General features: G+C 35.9%; 1 protein-coding gene across 13 annotated transcripts in view; it reads left to right on the plus strand.

The window, feature by feature from the left end:
* ANKS1B (ankyrin repeat and sterile alpha motif domain containing 1B) overlaps nucleotides 1-24,304 on the plus strand; it is a gene marked incomplete at its 5' end in the record, with an annotated part of 1,156,737 nt that overhangs the window by 504,624 nt on the left and 627,809 nt on the right. For all 13 annotated transcript variants that reach the window (XR_013830584.1, XM_079937794.1, XM_079937795.1 and 10 more), the window contains one exon: nucleotides 23,547-23,727. Coding sequence is in view for 11 of the 13 variants with exons in the window: in XM_079937794.1 (XP_079793920.1) it covers nucleotides 23,547-23,727 (181 nt within the window). The remainder of the gene's footprint in view (nucleotides 1-23,546; nucleotides 23,728-24,304) is intronic.

The raw sequence follows: 24,304 nt of genomic DNA on the forward strand, positions 1-24,304 counted from the left end.
TCCTTCTTTCTATTCCTAGTTAACATCTACTCTTCCTTCAGGATAAGATCACCGAATTAACCCTTCCTTACTCCATCTCCAGTGAGATGCGCTTATCCATTCATCCATTTCACTCATATTTGCTGAATGAGTGCTATATACCAGACTTCATGCTAGGTACAGGAAATGTAACAGTGAGTCAGACAAAAAGAGGTCCCTGCCCTCAAGGAGCTTATGTTCCAGAGAAGGTCGATATACAATGATCAAGTAAACAATAAGTAAAGAATGTAATTTCAGATTGTGATAAATACTATGAACTAACTAAACAGAGTAAAACAGAAGTTGGAGGAGTAGCCAGTACTTTAGAACAGAGAAGGCCTCTCTGAGGGTGATGTTTGAGTTGGAACATGAATGAAGAGAAACAGTTAGCCATGCAAAGAGTCAGAAAGAGAATGTTCCAGGGAAAGGACATATCAATACAAAGGTCCTAATGATGAAATGAACTTGTGATAGAGGAACAGACAAAAGGCACGTGTATTAGGGGAAAGTGCTTTGAGATGAGCCTGCAGAAAATGGGGAACTAAGTAGGTCTTTGTAAAAATTGTAGATTTTACTCCAGGTGCAATTAGAGGCCATTGAAGGGCTTAAGCAAGGATGCGACATGATTTCATTTACATTTTTAAATGAAACAGAGAGCAAGCAGAAGTAGGGGAAATAATTCAGATGTTTTGTAGTCATCCAATAGAGAAAGTGCAGTTCTTGGATCAGGGTGGTGCAGTGGAGGTATAGAATAGTGAATGGTTTTGAGACACATTTTCAAAGTAGAACCCAAATATTTGCTGTTCTGTTGAATTCAGGGGATATAGGATGTGAATCAAGCATTTCTCGGTTTATGGCTTGAGCCACTGTGAAAATCATAGTGCTATTTACTGAAATAGTGAGGTCTAGGTGAAATCAAGGGATTTTTGTACAATTTGTTTTGTTTTGGTGTTGCTGGGGGTGGGGAGCAAGAGTCCAAGAGTGATTTTGGCTGCATAAAGTTTGAGATACCTTCTAGATGTCAAGTAAAGGTAAGGTTTTCTAGTCCTTCCACTATGTTCCTTAAGCATTATGTGTATACTTCCATATTATTTTTATATGGGTATTATAAGAGTCTATTTATGCAGCAAAAAAGATGAGAAAATTTTATGGAAACCATATTAATTACCTTACTATTTATAAAAGCAAAAATTGCAAATGATCCCCCACTATGTGAAATTTTTCTTCTTTGATTTTTGGTGTTTAGCAAAGAACTTGACAACAAATATTTGCTGAGTGGACTCAGGGATAACTGATGTAATTTAACATGACTTCTTAGGAAAGTTGTATGAGACAGGCACCAAACCATATTGCTATTTTACTTAAGATTATTTTTCCCTCAAATATTTCTTGAATATCAGAAAGACACTTTAAAACTCTCTTACATCTTCCATTGGATTCCATAAAAAATACAACAGAGATATCAACACAAACAGGTATCTACATAATAATTGCAGTTATACATGAAATAATAAATTAAGAGGATCATTAGATTAGTGAAAACATATGAGAAAAGACTATTTTAAATAAGTTTAATTACATAAACAAACACTAGACAATGCACTCTAACAAAATAGTGACAGTGATTAATAGCAACTTTAGAAGAGATATTTTCTTGTCTTCTCATCCTTACACATCCTCTTTCTCTTTCTGTCAGAATAGTTAACCAATGATTGGCTCAGCAATCATTTCTCTATTAACTAACAAAATGTTTGAAATGATAGAGACACTGGCTGTCAATATTTCAAACTTAATCTTAGAGACACTAGCATTTACTTAACATAAAAGCCTCAAAAGTAATCCTGAAGGAAAAGGTAAATAGTCTTGACTACATAAAAATTAAAAGCTACACTGCATCAAAAAACCCCAATTAAAATAGGAAGCAAGTAGCAAATGAGCTAGAGATATTTATAGTAAATATAAACAAACTGTTAATACTCTAATAGGCGAAGCACTCTTACAAGACCATAAAGAAGACTAATACATCTATGGGAAAAAACAAAGAATATGAATAGATGATTCAAGAAAGAAAAAGATGAATATCTAATAAACATAAGGAGAAATGTTTTAACAGCCCTACATATCAAAGAAATTCAAAATTAAATTATAGCATTTTAGATTAAAAAATGGTTAAAACTTTTTAAAAAATGAAAATCCTATGGGACTTCCCTGGTGGTGCAGTGGTTAAGAACCCTCCTGCCAGTGCAGGGGACATGGGTTCGATCCCTGGTCAGGGAGGATCCCACATGCCATGGAGCAGCTAAGCTCGTGTGCCACAACTATTGAGCCTGTGCTCTAGAGCCTGCAAGCCACAACTACTGAGCCCACGTGCCGCAACTACTGAAGCCCACACACCTAGAGCCTGTGCTCCACAACAAGAGAAGCCACTGCAATGAGAAGCCCGCACACTGCAACGAGGAGTGGCCCCTGCTCGCTGCAACTAGAGAAAGCCTGAGTGCAGCAATGAAGACCCAACGCAGCCATAAATAAATAAACAAATAAATTTATTTAAAAAAGAAAGTTTGTTGTTAAAAAAAAAATCCTATGGTGAGTGTAAGGTGAAGGCATGTAGTATAGGCATTCTCATAAACTAATGGTGGAAATGTTTCTATAAATCTTCCTGGTAATGTGAATCAAGAGCCATAAAAAAAATTTATTCTATTTTTAATCTAGTAATTTCTCATCCATACCAATGAAATGCTCAGAATGAGAGAGAAATCTGTGAAACATATTCATTGCAGCACTATTTTAATAGCAGAAATTGGAATGAAAATTTTTCTGTTTGAATGTGAGATAGAATATTGAAAGATTAAATTATTTTTGAAAACTAATTTAATCACATCAGGAACTAACATGGTAACTCTAAAAATATAGTTTATTTTACAGTTAACAAATTTAGAGTCTGTATCTATTGATTACTTGCAAATTTGTAATAAATGTGTGCTCATATATGTGTGTATAAGTATGTATATAAAATGAGTGATTTAATTTTTTCTTTATTCTGTGTGTGTATGTGTGCATGCATGCATGTGTGCACGCATTGTTCGAATCTGCTTCTGCTATCTGTACAGGAGAAAAAAATTATCCAAATCAAATAGGAAGTGTAAAACTCAGATTGCTTCTTCAAGTGCTATACCATTTTTCCTAAGCCTGTTCATTCACTCCCTAGCTAAAAAACCCTTAAAGTAGGTTTGATCACTATTGCTTGATCAAATGTAAAGCCATCAAACTCACTAGGCGTTTATGACCAGGCCTCTGTCTGTTTCTAGCGTGACACCTTGAGCCTCTCTCCTCTTCTCTTCTCTCTACACCCATACCCCCATCCCAACTCTAGGGTCATTTTATTTCCTCCAAAGCACCATGCTCTTTCCAAACATATGCCATGTTTCTCCTCCAAACTCTTCCATTCTCTATTTCTTACTCCTTGCTCTGGCTTTTTACCTTTTACTCATTCTTTAGGACTCACTTAGACATCCCTTGCTCAAGGTTGCCCTCTCTGACATCCCACAGTGAATAAATGCCCACTGTCATCTCCTCATTCCTATACGTGAAAGGTACTTTACAATTTTCTGTGGAAAGAATGGCTAAAGAAGTTGTCAGAAATAAGCTTTGTGAGCCTAAGAATATTTAGTCTTCAAGAAAAAGTTTAAAAAAGTGGATAATTGAAAAAACTCTAAATGTAACGATAACTCAAAGTTTTCTTTAAACGGTTTAAAATTTGATTTAACTCATGTGCCTGTACTCTCTCCTGTCACTATAATTTTCTTTTTCTGAATTAACTGCTCCTGTGTACTGGAATGTTTATCATGATACTTTATGAATTTTTAAGAATAAGGGACTTCTCCCACTCCCACCCTGTAAGCGGTTTATTGTTGTCCATCTTTTTACCTGACACTGAATTTGAGGGTTTGGTATTTTCAAAAATTGTATTATTTTTAATCCATTTAATCTGTTTTGCTCATCTTCAGCTTTGAGTTATTTGGGAATATATATGTATTGAGTGCCAGGTCACCTAATGACTAATTTCCTTACTCACTCTGCTGTCCACATTTTAAAACTCTTTTAACAAGCGAGCTTCACCAAAATCAAGCAATAGTCATTAAGTTACAGAAGCAAAATTTTGTGGAAATCTAATCTTACCTAGAGAAATAGTACATGAAAATTAGTGTTGTCTGATGAAGAGCTTGTAACTAAAAATATGCAGTGTGATGTGATGGAAAGAATACTTACACTAAAAAATGCATAAAGAAAAAATCATCCCTCAGTTTTAATTACCATTAATAATTAGACTTTTTCTACACACATATATTAATTTTAAAAATTTATGTCATAGTGTGTATATTGCTTTGTAACTTATTTTTCAACCTAAAGGATATATCCTCAGATTCTTTCATTACATGAAATATCATTTTTAATGCTTGCTTATGTGTCCATGATTGGTTAATTCACCAAAATGTTCTAATCTTATGTCAGGAAAAAAATATTCTTTCATTTGTTTCCTTGCTAGATAAAGTACAGTCTATAGGGCATGGTACTGGTGATAGATACTCTCTAAATCCCTTTCCTTCTTCAGGGATCCTTGGATGGAAACTGTGTCAAGGATGGGAAATTTTCAATGAGTTAAGAAATAAAAATGGAGACAGAATCCACTGCAGATGAGGGTCTCTTTTCCTCTGGCACTTTTGCTAAGGTTGTTTGGTCCAGGAGTCCCATGGTTTCTGAGGCCAACTTCACTGTTATGCCTGGAAATAGCTTAAAAAGTGGCCTTTGAGGACAATGTCAGCCCCAGCATCTGAGGCAAAAGAGAGGATATCATCATTAAAGTTACAGGAGACAACTTAGTCTTTAGTGTAGCCCAGGGTGCCCTCCCTTTTAAGGGGTCCCTCTGACATCTGCTAACTAGTATATTCTCCAGGTCAGATCCTTGATAAACATTGTGACAGTAGGGACTTGTAAGGTCATGCCATCAGACATGGATCAGCTTATCCACAGCCTTGGCAGTGTCAGTGGTCAGTGGATGCAGTGATGATATTTTGGGCAACACTATAGCCATCATACAAGCTTGCCATCCTTGGACTTACATGGGCAGTGATAGCATGGGCTATGGTCATTGGTCCCTTCACAATGCTAAAGTTGTTATAAATGACCTTGGCAGGGGAGGCAAGCAAAGCAGTTGGTGATACAGAAAGCATTGCTATCAACCTTGAGGGAGTTATCACAGTTCTCATGGTTCCTTATAATCACAAACACAGGGACATTGATAGAGTGGCAGAGATGATGACCCCCTTGGCTCTGTTCTTTAGGTGTGCCTCAGTCTTCTCCAGGGTGTGAAGATACCAGTGAAAACCACCATATACTTAGCACAAGCATTATTCTTTTTTCGGTTGTTGGGATCTTGCTTCTGGAAGATGGAGATGGGCTTCCCGTTTATCACACAATTTTGGTTCTCAGCCTTGATCATGCCCTTCTACTTGCATAGAAGAGTTATACTGGAAAGTGAAGAAGATGTAGTCTATAAAGGGTCACAAGTGATGATAATATCCATGGCACATTATAGTTATATAGGTTCTAATGTATTTTCCAGGTAATCCTTAAGATAGGACAATGTTTGATGACATGGGGGATTTTAACACTGCTGCTACTAGCACAATTAGAATATCCCAGTCATTTAAGAAAGAAAGAAGAAAATGAGGAAGGGAAGGAAAGGAGGGAAGGAGAGGGGAAGGAGAAGGAGGAAGAATAAAAAAATAAATAGAAAAAAGCAAAACAAAAATAAACATTATAAAATAAGATGACAGAAGTGAGACTAAACAGGACAGTTACATTTAGGAAATGTAGTGTTAAAGAGTTCCATTTTGAGAAAAGATTGTTGCATCAAAATGCAGACTAAAGTACGATGTTTGAAAGTGACACATATTTTAAAAAGTAAAAGAAAAATACTAAAAACTTAATGTGGAAAAGCATTTATTATGTGCAAAATGAAATGTAGTTGTCAAAAATATTTAAAACAGACAAAGTAGAATTCTAGATAAAATGCATTAGGAGGAAGCAGAATTTTTTATATTGATAAAGTATATACTCCATAATAAACATATAACAATCACAAACCCTATTTCCCTGCTTATAATATTACACTGAAATAAATACACCTCCCTCAGGTAGCAACTAAAATGTCACTTCCTTAAATAAGCTGTTCCTTATACCCCAAGTTATATTAGATCCCTCATTCTGTGTCTTCCTAGCATGCTCTAGTTTTTCACAGCACTTTTCACCTTTCCACTCCATGTCTGTCTTGTTCCCTAGAATATGAGGTCCATGAGGGAAGGCACTGTGTTTGTCTTTTAGTCAATATTGCTTGGTACTCTTTCACCTGGTAAGTGCAGAAGATGATAGAGCCAAGCTTGAGCTGTCCCAGCAGAGAAATTATTTTCCACTGATTTTTCTCTGTGTTTAGTGAGCCACTGCATCAAGGAACATTGATACCCAACTTTATGTTTTGTTTGGGTTTAAAATGTATCTAATGACCAACTTCTTTCTCCAGAGTTGCTATCTGGTGCATGCTATTCAAACTTCTAACAACCTCCTAACTTTCTTCTTGATGAAGTCACCACTGAGGTTCCTGGACCTCCTAATAAATACCATCCTTTATAAAATTGTTTATCCACAGGGGAGTAATAGAGATTATTGGGAGTGTGCTTTCTCCCCAGCTCCATGATCCATCAGTGCCTTGAGTCCTCATTTCTCCAAATCAGGGATGGGTAGCTGTTTAGAGAAGTTCTACCAGGGCCTCTGTCACTTACTTCCCATCAGAGACCCCCCTGACAGCTTTCTGCTTTAGGCACTCCTTACAGTTTCCAGAACAGCTATTTTAAATACTGATAAAATAAGTCTATGTGCTGTATTTTCTTCCAAACTGACTGACTCCCACTTTCTCTTAAACACTCACTCTGCAAATGGTAATGTATCAGTGGGGTCCTGCCACTGTCCTCTCCATTTAATTTAGTGATTCTGACAGTTGTTAAGAGATCTGTATTATGCTTTAACTTATGAATGTCTCATCTATGCTAAATGTTGCAGTAAGGGAAGACAACAAATATTTATCACTCCTTTACTCTGAAGTCGGCATTATCTTGGTGCTTCATTTACATTATCTCAATTAATCCAGACGATAATTATCCCTATTTACATATGCAAATACTGAACTGTAAATACCAGCACTAGGATTTGAATCTAACTCTGCCTTGCTCCAAATCCCATTCTGTCTTTTTAAAATGTTTTATTTTAATTTTTGGGGACACACCACGCAGCATGCGGGATCTCACTTCCCCGACCAGGTATTGAACCCATGCCCCCTGCAATGGAAACAAGGAATCTTAACCACTGGACCACCAGGGATGTCACCCATTCTGTCTTGCTAATAGGTGTCTATAAGTTTTATCCATAGGAACGAGCAGGAAACATACAGGTGCTTTTGAATTTAGGACACTAATGAATTGAGTGCTCAATTTGCTCATTGATATAAGGATGAAGGAAGAGATTTTATAGTTAGAGACCATATCAGAATTTAATGCTTTTGTTTCTTTAAGGGAACTCCAAGCAAAGTTTATATATAACTCTTGCCAATTCTTGATTATTTAGAAATTGGTTACTAAGTTTATGGGTTTTAAAAAATACTCACTTTATATCCATATATTCCTTCCTGTCAGCCTTTCAAGTATTCTTTTGCTAGAGATGCGACAGGGAGAAAAGAAAAACTTTTATTAATGTGAATTTTGATAAATATTTTCAAAAATACTTAGCACAAAAAGGAGTTGAAATTTTTAGCTAAAATTAATTTGAATGCTTATTTTCATTTTAAAAAAATCTCTATCATCCTATGACATAAATTCCTATAACACTGATTACATTTTATTCCAAGGGAAGTTCTATGTACTTATTCTTAAAACTTCATGTCATCTTAAATTCATTCATGTAAGTACTTGTTTGTCACATCTTTCTGGTTGAAACCTTAACTTCTTTCTCCCTTCTACTATTTATTTACTTCTTGGTGATAACCCTTATGGCAGTTGCTTTTACAAATATCCTGGGGAAAACGTTCTTTTAAGATATCATTTACTTACCAAACAAACAAAAAAACATTATTTTTATTATATAGAAAGACATTTTGGGCAATTATAGAGAAAAGGTAGCATGGTGTAACGTGACGTGTATGCGTTGCTTTGAAGTATTGAGAGAGCTAGATTCTAAAACTCTTTGAAATTTAGAGTGTCCTCTGAGAAGTTTCAATTTCCCCATCTGTAAAATGTGGTAAATAATATGTACTTTAGTAGAGCTATTTTGGTGTCTGCAGGGAAAAATATGTAGGATACCTGGCACAATGTGTATTTAATGAGAGCTACTATTAGTAAAGTAATGATGTAAATTGAGAACTAAAAAGCAGAATAATTTTTGTTAGAATAAAATGCAGTGCATACCACACCTTTATTTGTTAGCATCAAGGCCTGGCCCCACCCAAGAGCCTATAGGCTCCAGGGCTAAGATGCCTCAGTCCAAAGAACTAACTGGGCAGAGACACAGCCCCACCCATCAACAGACAGGCTACCTCTATACATGCCCCTTGACATGGTCCTGCCACCAGAGGGCCAAGACCGAGCTCCACCCACCAGTGGACAGGCACCAACCCCTGCTACCAGGAAACTTGTAGACCAGCTTCACCCACCAGGGGGCAGACACCGGAAGCAAGAAAACTACCATCGCACAGCCTGCATAATAAGTCTGCAAATACAGGCCAAACCCTACCCTAGGACAAGCTGACCCCTGGCCCTTGGGTGTTGAAAAGGGAGTACACTACTGAGACCTATTGAGTTCTCCTACAGAAGGCCACTTCTCTAAGGTTGAGAAATGTAACTAACCTACCATATACATAAAAATACAGATAGCAACATAGACACAATGAGATGGAAGAGGAATATGTTCCAGATGAAGGAACAAGATAAAATCCTGGAAGAACAACTAAGTGACATGGAGATAAGCAGTCTACCTGAGAAAGAGTTCAAAGTAATGATCGTAAAGATGATCCAGTAACTCAGGAGGAGAATGTATGTACAGAGTGAGAAGTTAGAAGTTTTTAACAAAGAGACATTATGAAGAACAACCAAACAGAGTTGAACAATACAATAACTGAAATGAAAAATACACTAGTAGGAATCATTAGTAGACTAAATGAGGCAGAAGAGTGAATCAATAAGCTGGAAGACAGAGTAATGAAAATCACTACCACAGAACAGAAACAAGAAAAAAGAATGAAAAGAAATGAGGACAGTTTAAGAGACCTCTGGGACAATATCAAGTGTGCTAATATTCGCATTGTAGGGGTCTCAGAAGGAGAAGAGAGAGAGAAAGGGTCTGAGAAAATATTTGAAGAGATAATAACTGAAAACTTCCCTAACCTGGGAAAGGAAACAGTCACTCAAAGTCAGGAAGCACAGAGTACCATACAGGATTAACCCAAAGAGGGACACACCAAGATACATTGTAATCAAAATGACAAAAATCAAAGTTAAAGAATATTAAAAGCAACAAGGGAAAAGTAAAAAATAACATTTCGGTAACTCTCATAAGACTATCAGCTGATTTTTTAGCAGAAACTGCAGACCAGAGGGAATGGTACGATGTATTTAAAGTAATGAAAAAGAAAAGTCTACAAACAAGAATACTTTACCCAGCAAGGCTTTTGTTCATATTTGGTGGAGAAATCAAAAGCTTTACAGACAAGCAAATGCTAAAAGAATTCAGCACTACCAAACCAGCTTTACAACAAATGCTAAAGGATCTACCCTAGGCAGAAAAGAAAAAGCCACAACTAGAAACAAGAAAAATTATAAAATGGAAAAGCTCACCAGTTTAGGGTTAGGGTTAGGGTTAGGCAAACATACAGTAAAGGTAGGGACTCATCCACACACAAAGCTAGTAGGGAGGTTATAAGACAAAGTAGTAAAATCATCTGTATCCATAATAAGCAATTAAGGGGTACACAAAACAACTAGATGTAAAATATGATACCAATAACAGTAATTGTGATGGGATGAGAGCACACATGTGGGCTATTTTAAATGCATTTGAAATTAAGAAGTCAGCAACTTAAAACAATCATGAATATATATAGACTGCTATATTAAAACCTCATGGAAACTGCAAATCAAAAAACTATAGTAGATATACAGATGAAAAAGAAAAAAGGAATTGAAACATAACACTAAAGATAGTCATCATATCACAAGAGAAGAGAACAAAGGAAGAAAGGGGGGAAAAAGACCTGCAAAAACGAAACCAAAACAATTAACAAAATGGCAATAAGAATATACATATTGATAATTACCTTAAATGTAAATGGATTAAATGCTCCAACAAAGAGACATAGAGTGGCTGAATGGTACACAAACAAGACTCATATATATGTCTGTAAGAGACTCACTTCAGATCTAGAGACACATACAGATTGAAAGTGAGGGGATGGAACAAGGTATTCCATGCAAATGGAAATCAGAAGAAAGCTGGAGTAGCAATATTCATATCAGACAAAATAAATTTTAAAATAAAGATTGTTACAAGAGACAAGGAAGGACACTCTGTAATGATCAAAGTGTCAATCCAAGAAGAAGATCATATCAATCATAAATATATATGCACTCAACATAGGAGCACCTCAATATATGAGCCAAATGTTAACAAACATAAAAGGAGAAGTGGAGGACAATAATAATGGAGGACTTTAACACCCCACTTACATCCAGATGAAAATCAGTAAGGAAACAGCGGACTTGAAAACACATTAGACCAGATAGACTTAGTTGATATTTATAGAGCATTCCATCCAAAAGCAGCAGAATACACATTCTTTTCAAGTGCACATGGAACATTCTCCAAGATAGATCACATGCTGGGCCACAAAACAAGCCTTGGGTAAATTTAAGAAAATTGAAATCATATCAAGCATCTCTTCCACATCTCTTCTCTTGCGCGTCCGGAGCCTGTGCTCCACAGCAGGAGAGGCCGCAGCGGTGAGAGGCCCGCATACTGCAAAAAAAAAAACCAAAACACAATGATCTAAAACCTATGGGAGGGACTTCCCTGGCAGTCCAGTGGTTAAAGACTTCGCCTTCCAATGCAGGGGGTGTGGGTTCAATCTCTGGTTGGGGAGCAAAGATCCCACATGGCTTGTGACCAAAATACCAAAACATAAAATGGAAGCAGTATTGTAACAAATTCAAAAAAGACCTTAAAAATGGCCCACATTAAAAAAAAAAATCTTTAAAACCTATGGGACACAGCAAAAATAGTTCTAAGAGGGAAGTTTATAGTGATACAAGCTTACTTCAGGAAACAAGAAAAATCTCAAATAAACAACCTAACATTACACCGAAAGCAACTAGAGAAGAACAAACAAAACCCGAAGTTAGTAGAAGGGAAGAAATCATAAAGATCACAGCAGAAATAAATGAAATAGAGACTAAAAAACAATAGAAAAGATCAATGAAACTAAAAGCTGGTTCTTTGAAAAGATAAACAAAATTGATAAACCTTTAGCCACACTCATCAAGAAAAAAAGGGAGAGGACCCAAATCAATTCTATCAGTAAAATCAGAAATGAAAAAGAAGTTACAACTGACACCACAGAAATACAAAGAATCATAAGAGACTACTACAAGTAACTATATGCCAATAAAATGGACAACCTAGAAGAAATGGGAAAATTCTTAGAAAGGTAGAATCTCCCAAGGCTGAAGCAGGAAGAAATAGGAAACATGAACAGACCAATTACCAGTAATGAAATTGAATCAGTAATTTTAAAACTCCCAATAACCAACAGTCCAGAACCAGATGGCCTCACAGATGAATTCTACCAAACATTTAGACAAGAGTTAACACCTCTCCTTCTCAAACTATTCCAAAAAATTGCAGGGGAAGGAACATTTCTGAACTCATTCTGTGAGGCCACCATTAATTACCCTGATACCAAAAACCAGACAAAGATATCACAAAAAAAAGAAAATAAAAGGTCACTATCACTAATGAACATTGATGCAAAAATCCTCAAAAAAATACTAGCAAAACCCACAGATCAATCATTGTGATACACCACATTAACAAATTGAAGAATGAAAACCATGTGATCAACTCAATAGATACAGAAAAAGCTTTTGATAAAATTCAACATCCATTTATGTAAAAAAAAACACTCCAGAAAATGGGCATAGGGGGAACATACCTCAGCATAATAAAGACTATATATGACAAACCCACAGCTAACATCATACTCAATGGTGAAAAGCTGAAAGTATTTCCTCTAAGATCAGCAACAAGACAAGGATGCCCACTCTCGCCACTTTTATTCAACATAGTTTTGGAAGTCCTAGCCACAGCAATCAGAGAAGAAAAAGAAATAAAAGGAATCCAAATTGGAAAAGAAGAAGTAAAACTGTCACTGTTTGCAGATGACACGATACTATACAAAATCCTAAAGACACTGCCAGAAAACTATTAGAGCTCATCAATGAATTTGGTGAAGTTTCAGGATACAAAATTAATGCACAGAAATCTGTTGCATTTCTCTACACAAACAACAAAAGATCAGAAAGAGAAGTTAAGGAAAGAATCCCATTTACCATCGAATCAAAAAGAATAAAATACCTAGGAATAAACCTACCTAAGGAGGCAAAAGACCTGTACTTCAAAAACTATGACACTGATGAAAGAAATTGAAGATGACACAAACAAATGGAAAGATATACTGTGTTCTTGGACTGGAAAAATCAATATTTTAAAAATGACCATACTACCCAAGGCAGTCTACAGATTCAGTGCAACCCCTATCAAATCACCAATGGCATTTTCCACAGAACTAGAATGAAAAATTCTAAAATTTATATAGAAATATGAAACACCCTGAGTAACCAAAACAATCTTGAGAGAGAAGAATACAGCTGGAGGAATCAGACTCCCTGACTTCAGAGTATACTACAAAGCTACGGTAATCAAAACAGTATGGTACTGGCACAAAAACAGGTAGATTGATGGAAAAGGATAGAAAGCCCAGAAATAAATCCATGCACTTATGTTTAATCTATGACAAAGGAGGCAAGAATTTACAATAGAAAAAAGACAGTCTCTTCAATAAGTGGTCCTGGGAAACCTGGACAGCTACATGCAGAAGAATGAAATTAGAACTTTCTCTAACATGATATACAAAAATCCACTCCAAATGGATCAGAGACTTAAATGTAATAATACTGGGTACTATAAAACTCCTAGAGCAAAACATAAGAAACCATAAACAAAACAAAAAGACAATATATGCAAATTGGGAGAAAATTGGGAGAAAATATATGCAAACAATGCAACCGTCAAGGAATTAATCTCCAATTGGTAGGAATTGTAAATTGGTGCAGCCACTTATGGAGAACAGTTTGGAGATTTCTTTAAAAACTAAAAATAGAGTTACGATAGGCTCCAGCATCCCAACTCCTGGGCATATTTCTGGAGAAAACTAATCTAAAAAGATACATGCACCCCAATGTTCATAGCAGCACTATTTACAATAGCTAAGACATGGAGGCAACCTAAATATCCATCGACAGCTGAATGGATAAAGAAGATGTGGTATATATACACAGTGGAATACTAGTTAGCCATAAAATAATGAATAATGCCATTTGCAGCAACATGGTTGGACCTAGAGATTATCATATTAAGTGAAGTAAGTCAAACAGAGAAAGACAAATACCATATAACATCACTTTTATGTGGAATCTAAAAAAAGTGATATGAATGAACTCATTTACAAAGCAGAAATAGACTCACAGATATAGAAAACAAACTTATGGTTATCAAAGGGGAAAGGTGGGGGGAGGGATAAATTAGGAGTTGGGATTAACATACACACACTCTCTATATAAAATAGATGAACAACAGGGACCTACTCTGTAGTGCAGAGAACTATATTTGGTGTATATATATATATATATATACACTGAGTATATATATTGAATATATATATTGAATCACTTTGCTGTACACCTGAAACTAACACAACATTGTAAATCAACTATACTTCAATTAAAAAATAATGAAACAAAATAAAATTGGATGAGAGAAAAACTAAACACTGTAAAAGCAATCAATCTAATTAGAAAATGGACAACAGACATGGAGAGACATGTCACTGCAGAGGATATACAGATGGCAAATAAGCACATTCAAATTTATTAACAGATAAGGAGAAGCAAATTAAAATAACAACGGGATGTCACTGTACTCCAATCAGAATGGCTAAAATCAAAAGTAGTAACAACACCAAATGCTGGCAAGGATATGAATGGTACAACAAATCTGGAAAACAGTTTGGCAGTTTCTTAAAACATTAAACACATTACTACCGTACTACCCAGCATGTGCACTCCTGAGAATCCATCCCAGCTATATAAAAACTTATGTTCACCAAAAGAACCTGTGCATGAATGTTTATAGCAGCACTATTCCCAATACTTGAAAACTGGAAGCAAACCAGATGTCCTTCAGTGGGTTAATTAAAGTGTGGTGCATCCATAACATTGAATACTACTCAGCATTAAAAAAAAAAAAAAAGCTATTGATACACACAACAGTTTGGATGAGTCTCTAGAAAATTACTATGCTGAGAAAAACCAATCCCTAAAGGTTACATGCTGTATGATTCTATTTGTTCATCATTCTTGGCATGACAAAATTATAGAAATAGAGAACAGATTAGTGGTTGCCAGGAGTTAAGGAGGAAATGGGAGCAGGAGAGAAGTAGGTGTGGCTTTAAAAGGGTAACAGGAGGGATCCTTGTGGAATTGTTCTTTTTCTTGGCTGTATCAATGTCTATATCCTGGTTGTGATGTTGTACTATAGTTTTAATTATCTGTGGGGAAAACCAGGAAAAGTGCACATGCAATTTCTCTGTATTATTTCTTACAACTGCATGTGAATCTACAATTATCTCCAAACAACTAGTGTAAAAAATTAAGTTGTAAAAATAAAAGCAACATGCACCTTTATTTGTAAAAAAATTTTCTTTCACTTACACAGTGATATGAACTTCCCATTTGGGCTGCTCAGAACCTGTCTTCTATAATCCATTGCATAATTAAACTCCTGCTGTTCTTAAACTGAAGCAAATCATTAAAAATTTTTTTTTAAAGAAACTAAATTTGGGAAATAAAACTGGCCTTATTTTTAATTTTGGACACATTTGAATTTGACTTGAGCATCTTTGAAATACTAATGCATAGATATTTGAAATGCCTAATTCAAAAAATACTTTTTGCGAGATGGTCATGACTATTTTAATGCTGGGGGAAGCTTCTATAAGAGTAAACCTCATGGTTTAGAGATCAAAGGCTCTCCAGTTCTTCAGTGTCTACACTGACTCCAGAGCTACTTAACACTTGTATTGAATAAAACTAGAATAAAAATCACAGCTTTTATTACCCTTTCATGGCTGCATGTAGTCTTTCCAATTAAAGTTTGAATACGTTGTATGACAGGGGTCAGTTTTCTTACCTGAAGATAAGTTCTATATCTTTAGAAAAAGTCTTAATCATATTAACTATTATATCCATGATAAAAAATTGTACCCCATTTTAAAGTTTTTTTCCTTTCACTACAAAGAAAGAAAAATATAAACTGTTTCCAATTTGCATGACATCTATAATAAAAAGTTTAATAGTATCTACCCTTTACTGAGCTATTGTCTGCACTCCATCAAATCCCTTCTTTATACTGTTTTAAAAGTGATCAAGACAGAAAAATATGAGAATTCTAACTCAACATGTTGAACTGATCCCAACTATTTGCATCTTCTCCACCCTTACATGCAATTAAAATGGTAAAATAAATATAAAAATAAGAATAAATCCATAGTAGTGATGAAAAGCAGGGAATGATGCTATTAGAGGCATTTGGGAACTTTTGAAAGATAAAAACAAATGGCTGAGTAATATTCCATTGTACATATGTGCCACATCTTCTTTATCCATTCATCTGTCGATGGGGAAGGGTAAGCTGGGATGAAGTGAGAGAGGGGCATGGACTTATACACTACCAAATGTAAAATAGATAGCTAGTGGGAAGCAGCCATATAGAACAGGGAGATCAGCTCGGTGCTTTGTGTCCAACTAGAAGGGTGGAATAGGGAGGGTGGGAGGGAGACGAAAGAGGGCAGAGATATGGGAATATACGTATACGTATAGCTGATTCACTTTGTTATACAGCAGAAACTAACACACCATTGTAAAGCAATTATACTCCAGTAAAGATGTTAAAAAAAAATGGTGTTGGATTTAGGCAGGGATTAGTCCCAACAAGTAAAACACCTCAACAGCTTATACATGGAGCAGTTGACTTTATTTTCCTACCACATGGTAATAACTCTCTCAGTAAGGTGAAGTCAGGTGAAGCCCCTACTGTGGGAACTGGAGTAGGAGAGAGAAATGAAGCAGTATCCTAGGTAAACAAAAATGGTTTACCAGGAACACCAGATATTTGAGGAAAATTAGCAACCAAAAAGAGAGGAACCAAGATCAACAAATAAAGTAAATGACCTCTGAGAAAAACAAAAATTAATGCCAGAGAAAGATTGTAATCAGTTTCCTCAGAAAGATTTGGGAGATTATTGAACTCAGAAAATTAGGAACAGGTCATTTTTTAATGGAAAACAAGTTATTTTTTTAACTTGGAAAATAAGAAATGTTATTGAAAATGAAAAATAGGATCATCATACCTAAAGTCATAATAATATGCCTAAATGTTTCATGCCTTAATCTAATTTGTTCTGATGTATTCCCCAGAGCCTAGAACAGTGCCTGACACATGGTTGATGGTCAGTAGTATTTTTTGAATAAATTATAGAACACCAAATAGTAAAATATCCCAGAATATAAAACAAGAAAGATCAAAGAGATTCAATATCCATTTAATATGAACTCTAGACGTAGGAGAAGAAGCCACAACAGTTATTAAGAGAGTGTGGTACTAGCACAGGAATAGATCAGTGGGAACACAGTAGAGTCCAAAAATGTAAACCCAGTCTATATTTGGAAATTTAGTATATGATAAAGGTGGCATTTCAAATCAGTAAAGAAATAAGTGATGGTATTGGGACAGTAGGCTATCATTTGGTGGAAAAAATACTTAGAATTAAATTTGTCACCATGTACCATATACACAAAATATTTCAGGTTGATTAAAGTTCTAAAAATACTACTGGTCTAGCTTCCCATTTTTACCACCCCACCTCATCCCCATTTTAAAAAGTATAAGAAGGCATCTAATTTTATTGCCACTGACTTGACAGGACATTGTTTTGTGTTGATATAATTTATCAGTGGGCCAGTGTCTAGGAAGTCTGTCATCTCCATGTATTTCTACTGATGCCACTTGCTAATCTTCTGACATTCAGCTGTTTTCTCTGGGAACTCATTTTGAACCTTGGTTTTGCTTGGATAATTTAATATTAAATTTGATAATTTAATATCAATAAAGTCAACAATATTGACTTTTGTTAGCACCACTTTTTCTTTGTGCTGACACCACTGTATCCCTGTAGTCCTATTTGACATTTTTTTAAGGAGGTTGATGAGGTCCCTTTATAATTAAATTAAATGAATTCAAATGACTTAAAATCCACTTAAATCCAAGTAAGTGGATTTTTTAAAATGTCCATTAGTTTAAATAATTTGAAAATAGCAGAGGAAACATAGAAGTGGATATTTGAAACTTAGGTTTCAATCCAGAGAAAATTTGGAAATAAATGTACACATTACCTGAATCTCATTCTAGTTAGGAATTTTGTGTTCTCATCTTATTCATATGTGAATCATATCTGTCTGGGTTACAGTAATGTTATGAAATTCTTAGTATTGCATCAGAATGTTGTATTTCATTTATATTTTGATACAGCATAAAGATATTCTTAGGAACTTGGTTCTGACTGATGAAGATAATCCAAAATAAGGGTAGAGGATGTGTGCTATCCTGTATGTGACACCAGTAAATTCACACATTAGTCCCTTTAAGGTAATAACTAAGCTGGCACTGGCTTCATTGATGTGGGACCAGTGCAGTCTCAATAGGCCCCACGCTAAGAAGGGCCCTATGCTTGGGGTGTAATGCTTTTGCATAGCTGTCTAAAATTCTTAATTCTTATCTCTGAATTTGTATTTTGTAAGTGAAGTCTGTGGGAAGATGGATCACGTGCTGGGGCTTGGAGCCTTGGCTCATCTGTGGTCCCAGCTCCCGCCATCTCCCCATATTACTAGGTAGGATTCTTGGCCACCTGACCCCCCAACCCTAGTGCTCCCAGCCAGCTCACCAACTGCTGATACAGCACTGAGACCCTGAGTGTGGGGATGGTCAAGATTGAGTATATGTACTGAGTTGCAGGGCAAAACCCCTGGGTGCCTGTGAGGGTCTCCGCTCATCCTGTTAAGTGTCCCTGTGCCCAAGGGAATACAACAGTAAGTGGCAAATAAAAGCACCATGACAGATCTAGAGAGAGACCATGGAATAAAGGAAAAACTTTTTTCCCTGCTTTTGGAACAAAGAGCCCCACATTTCCATGTTGTACTGCGTCCAGCAACTCCATGTAGCTAGCCTTGACTCACAATCATTCATGTGTCTACTCAGTTTCAGGTCCTCAGAGATATTCCCTAATCACTGCATAGCAGGGATCACCAACCTTTTCTGTATGGGACCAGAGAATAAAATAGGCTTTGTGAGTCCTATGGTCTCTGCTGCAACTATTCAGCTCTGCTACAATCGCATGAAATATAAGTGAATGAGCATGACTATGTTCTGATAAAACTTTATTTATAAACATTGCAATTTGGGTTTTATATAATTTTCACCTGTCACTAATATTATTCTTCCATTTTTTTCAACCATTAAAAGATGTAAAAAATATTTTTAGCTCACATGCTTTACAAAAATAGTCAGAAGCCTGGGTTTGGCCCATGATCTATAGTTTGCTATCTCTAGTTAAGTAAATATGTGTGGGAACAAGTCCTTTGGAAGCTAGAAAGATATGAGTGCTGGACCATGGAGGCAGGGGAGTTATTTTAGAGGTCCCACTTATCTTAAACATTAAAACTTGGCAAATTCCACTAGTAATTTCAGTGAATTTGTGAAAACACTTTTTTTTTTCTTATACTGAATGACTTAGCAGGATTCCATCAGAATAGTTTTTTAAAAACAGAATATATTAAAATGAAAGTTTAAACAAATATTCCAGACCCATCCTCTTTTATCTCCATTTTTAATATCACTACCATCTCTTTATTCTTTTCTCCCATTGCTATTATTTCCCCACACAGATATCTCTTTTTTAAAAATAAATTTTTATTTATTTTATTTATTTATTTTTGGCTGTGTTGGGTCTTCGCTGCTGCACGCGGGCTTTCTCTAGTTGCAGTGAGCAGGGGCTACTCTTCGTTGCAGTGCGCAGGCTTCTCATTGCAGTGGCTTCTCATTGCAGAGCATGGGCTCTAGGTGCATGGGCTTCAGTAGTTGTGGCACATGGGCTCAGTAGTTGTGGCACATGGGCTCAGTAGTTGTGGCTCACGGGCTCGAGAGCACAGGCTCAGTAGTTGTGGCACATGGGCTTAGTTGCTCTGCGGCATGTGGGATCTTCCTGGACCAGGGATCGAACCCGTGTCCCCTGCATTGGCAGGCGGATTCTCAACCACTGCGCCACCAGGGAAGCCCCCAGATATCTCTTTTTAATTCTGCCTCTGTCCTTTGTGTTTTGAGGCACCATCTACTTGTCTCTAGGTTTGAATACATGAACATTCCTTCCAATCTAAGCCCTTTGTGCTAACTACTTATGTAATCATGAGTAAATCATTTAAGTGAGCCACTGCATTCTGTGCTAGTTAGGATAAGTAGTTCTAGGGCCACCACAGGGAAACCCAGAATCTCAATAGTTTAACATAAAGGATGTTTATTTCAACTTCTCATAAAGCCCAAGTTGGGTTGAATGACCCTACTTCATCTTGCAACTACATCATCTGGAGAGTAAGAGAGGGATGGAGAAGGCTCACTTCTACTAACAGGTCAATCAGTCAGTTACATGGCCTCAACCTAAATGCACATAAGGCTGGGAAATAAAAGGGAACCTAGCTTGTGGTTTTGTTGAGCACTAAAATGATGTGTAAAATGATCCCTTAAAACAGGAGTTGGCCAACTTTTTCTCTGAAGAACCAGACAGTAAATATTTTAGGTGTTGTGGATAATATGGCCTGTGTCACAACTTCTCAAATCTATCATTGTAGTGTTGAGAGTAGTCAGAGACAATAAGTGAATGAATGAACATAGTATTCTAATAAAACTTTATTTTCATAAACAGGAGGCAGGCCAGATTTGGACCACAGGTCATAGTTTGCTGATCCCTTTCTTAGAGCATGACTAACATATAATGATTCTCATTTTTCATCATCTCAGATGCTCAGAGAACTTCGGGCAATGACTCCTCACTGCCTCAATGTTCCTGAAGCTGGCTAATGATGACCTATAGGCAGTTCTGAAGAAGCAAATAAGAATGAGGTCAGATGATCAATGGTTTCTTCCCTTTAGAATTTCCATTAGCCTGTCTCCCTTCCTCCAGATATGTTATTTGAAGCTATGATACAAGTGAGATCATAGTACTCTGTTCAAAGAAAGAAAGGGAAATATCATGTAGATTTGCATAACCGTATAGACTAAGAAGTCTATTCTGAGTCCCGATAGCATCCAAGCATATATCTTGTGTACTTCTGGTATAGGAGTGTATACATTTGTATTAACCACAAAAATAACCTTATCATTTAGCATCTACCCAATTGAGAAATCTATGAGCCACCCTAGACTCCTCCCTTAAAATCAACCTACACATCCAATCAGACGCCAATATCTAAAGAGCTATAACCACATTAGCATCTCCTAAAAACATCTGCTATCTCCAACACTGTTGCAGCTGCTTTACCTCAGGACCCCATTATGTCTTGGCTGGAATTCTGTAACATCCTCCTAATTAGTCTCCCTTCCTCAAATTCTGCCCTTACCTGTTCATTCTCTAAACTGCTCAAATGATTTTACTGAAATACAAACCAAACTATGAAACCCTCTTGCTTAGAAATCATCCAGTGGTTCCTTAAAATATTCAGGTTAAAGACCAAACTCCTTAATATGGCATTAGAGGCCTTTATGATTTGTCCCCCTGCAACATCCAATATCTCATGGCTTGAATCCATCACTACCTTAGCATACTCTGCTCTACAGCCATACTGAACTGTTTGCAGTTTGCGCTCTCCTTCTCCCCATGCTCTTTTGTTTGCTTACTACCTCTGCTTCATCAAGAATCAACTCAGCCATCAATCACCTGCTTGTGGAAGCCTTTCCCAATCCCCTCCATAAAGTAGAGTTTCACCTTTGATATTTTGTGTCCACTTATCATGACGCTTATCACTCTACTATACTATACTGACACATAATCCTTGGATTGCTTGTCTCTTCCCTCATGCACCATCCCTCCTCCCACTTCAAGTCTATAATCACCTGGAGAAGAGGGACAATGGCTTACTCATTTTATTCCTATCATACTGCTTACCAAGGTATCCACAATTTAGTATACACTCAGCAAATATTTGTACAATGAATTAATGCAGAAGAATAGTTTGTTTGCTTTTATGATTGCATAACAAATTGCACTTTTCATGCATTTAAAACGTTGGGTGGTCAAAGTTCAGAAATGTATTTAAGACACATAAGTAAAGGAGTCATACATATCAGTTGGCTTGATCCTTGTAATGTTTATGAGAGGGAACATTATATAAATTTGGTCTGTTGCCTTTATACAAAGTGAAACAAAAGCAAAACACAACACAATGAAACAAAACCACAATGATGGACATGCCTGTGTTTCCATTGCAGCCAGTGTCATATTCCATGCCTTTTAATTGCTGTTATATAGTCTAGTAGAAAGAACATTGAATATGAATTGAGATTCAGTACCCCCAAGGAGAGACATTTCATGAGAAACCAAGTCTGACATTGAACCCCAGTCTTTCATACTTCAAAAGCAACTGAGTCCTATGTGGGTACTAATTTGAATTTCATTACTGAGTTCATGTGTCATAATAATAAATGACTTACCCTCTTGTGTAACAATATATATGCCTTTCAACCTCTCCCATAAAAATAATGCAATGGTGAAAGTATAAAGCATATTATGATAATCTGCACACCTTATGTAAAAAAAGCTCTGTAAAATACATTTCAATATCATTGTCTATTTTAGATTATAGACTAAGTGATGTGTACTTTATAAAAAAAAAACATGAGCTGGAAGAGACAGGGTAACTTGAATATTCTGCAGGAAAATAATTGTGGAATTCAGTGATAAAATTAGCAAGTATTTTAGGGCAGTGAAAGTGTTAGTAAACCAAAAGTTTATTGTACTTTGGGGAAAGTAAAGTACAATAAACTATTACAAAGCGATTGTAGTTAATCTCTTATCAAGCATTACAAGAGATTGTTAATATTTCATTAATATGAATAAGAAGAATAAAAAGTAAGAAAACTTGGATTAATTCTTAGGAAATGTGCACAGTCCTGAGAGCCAAAGAGACTGCAGCTTTTCTGAAGGATGATGTTTGAAGCTCTGCTAAGCAGGAAAAAAAAGTGAATATAATTAAAATTGTGGAAAAAACCAGAAAACTGCTCTAGGGAATAATCCATTACTGATAAAGGGTATAGAATATATCTGCTGTTACTCCATGATTTTACCTTTTGTGTTTAAATTGACTTTTCTTGCTATTTGGGGGTTAATTTAAATCCTTAAAAAAGAAGATCAAATTCCACTACAAATACCAAGTAGATTCTTAGATCCTGGAAAATGTGCTATACAACTTTACTTAATTCTAATGATGAAATCCCAGCATATGGTACTTGGGGACAATATCTAATGCCACCAATTCCTTGGACTATATAGAGAATAAAAAAAAATGGAACTGCCTTAATTATGTTTCAGTGTTGTAAGGGCCCTTTTATTATTAGATTCTATATCCTCAGAGTCTGGCAAATGCCAAGTCCTTAATAAGTATTAGTTGAATGAAAGGTGACTCAAAATTGCAACATTCTGAATAGATCATTAAGAGAAATTCTGCGCACTGTATTTTTGCAGTCTTCTGGGAAAATCTAACAAAAAGTCTAACTTATTTTATCAACTATGCCATGATATTTTTCCATTAAACAATTTTTTATTATTTAACTAATCAAGGGATTATTTAATGTCTCTCTGTGAAGCACAAGTATATTTTATATATAAAAAACAGACAGTTTAACTGAAAAATATCACTTAGATTAAACTGATGGGGAGATTGGGCTGAAGATGAACATGATCATATTAATACTCTCATCATGCTCATTTATTTTAGCCTAAACAACGAACATCTATTGTGTCTTCTCTGGATTTTCATCGACTGAATCACAGCCAAGAATATTTTGAAATCAGCACATCTACAGGGTGTACAAGCTTTACTTCCAGCCCTCCTGTTAGTCCACCCACCTCTTCTGTGGCAACCACAGAAGTCAAGAACAAGGGAACTGGCCATACAGGTAAAGTAGTCATTTATACAGCTATATTTTTGAGCTTTTAAAGCCAAAGCCTTTATGAGTTAGGGGACGTAAGAGGAATCTTCATATAAATCTCATTGTGTTTTTCGTTCACCTACATGTGTGGCAATGTAGAGGCTTACCATTTTTGTCAGAGTGTGGTGTAATATTCTTTTTGAATACACTAATGGCCTTTCAGTGGTTAGATATTAAAGATAGTGGTTTCATGCCAGGACTTTAATGGCACCACCCAAAATGTGTGGAGAAATGTAATCATCATCATATTTTCAGGTCTGACCTTTAAACAGAACCAAAATCTAACCTTTTAACAGTTGAAATGGTTTTGTATAGTATGTTACTATGGTTTCTTAATGTAATATGTCACCTCCATGTTACATCAAAAATTTTAGAATAGACTGATATTTAGTAATAATGTGGAAGGACAATGCTGAGTTGTTTTACATTGAAAAGTAAAACTTTTAATTTCACAAAATAAAATGTTTAAGGTGGGCATTTATCTACTTAAAAAAGTAGCATTTCATTATCTTACACTTAGATGGTTTGTTACATATTGTATTTA

Source organism: Stenella coeruleoalba, assembly GCF_951394435.1.
Source record: "Stenella coeruleoalba genome assembly, chromosome: 11".
Taxonomy (NCBI): Eukaryota; Metazoa; Chordata; class Mammalia; order Artiodactyla; family Delphinidae; genus Stenella; species Stenella coeruleoalba.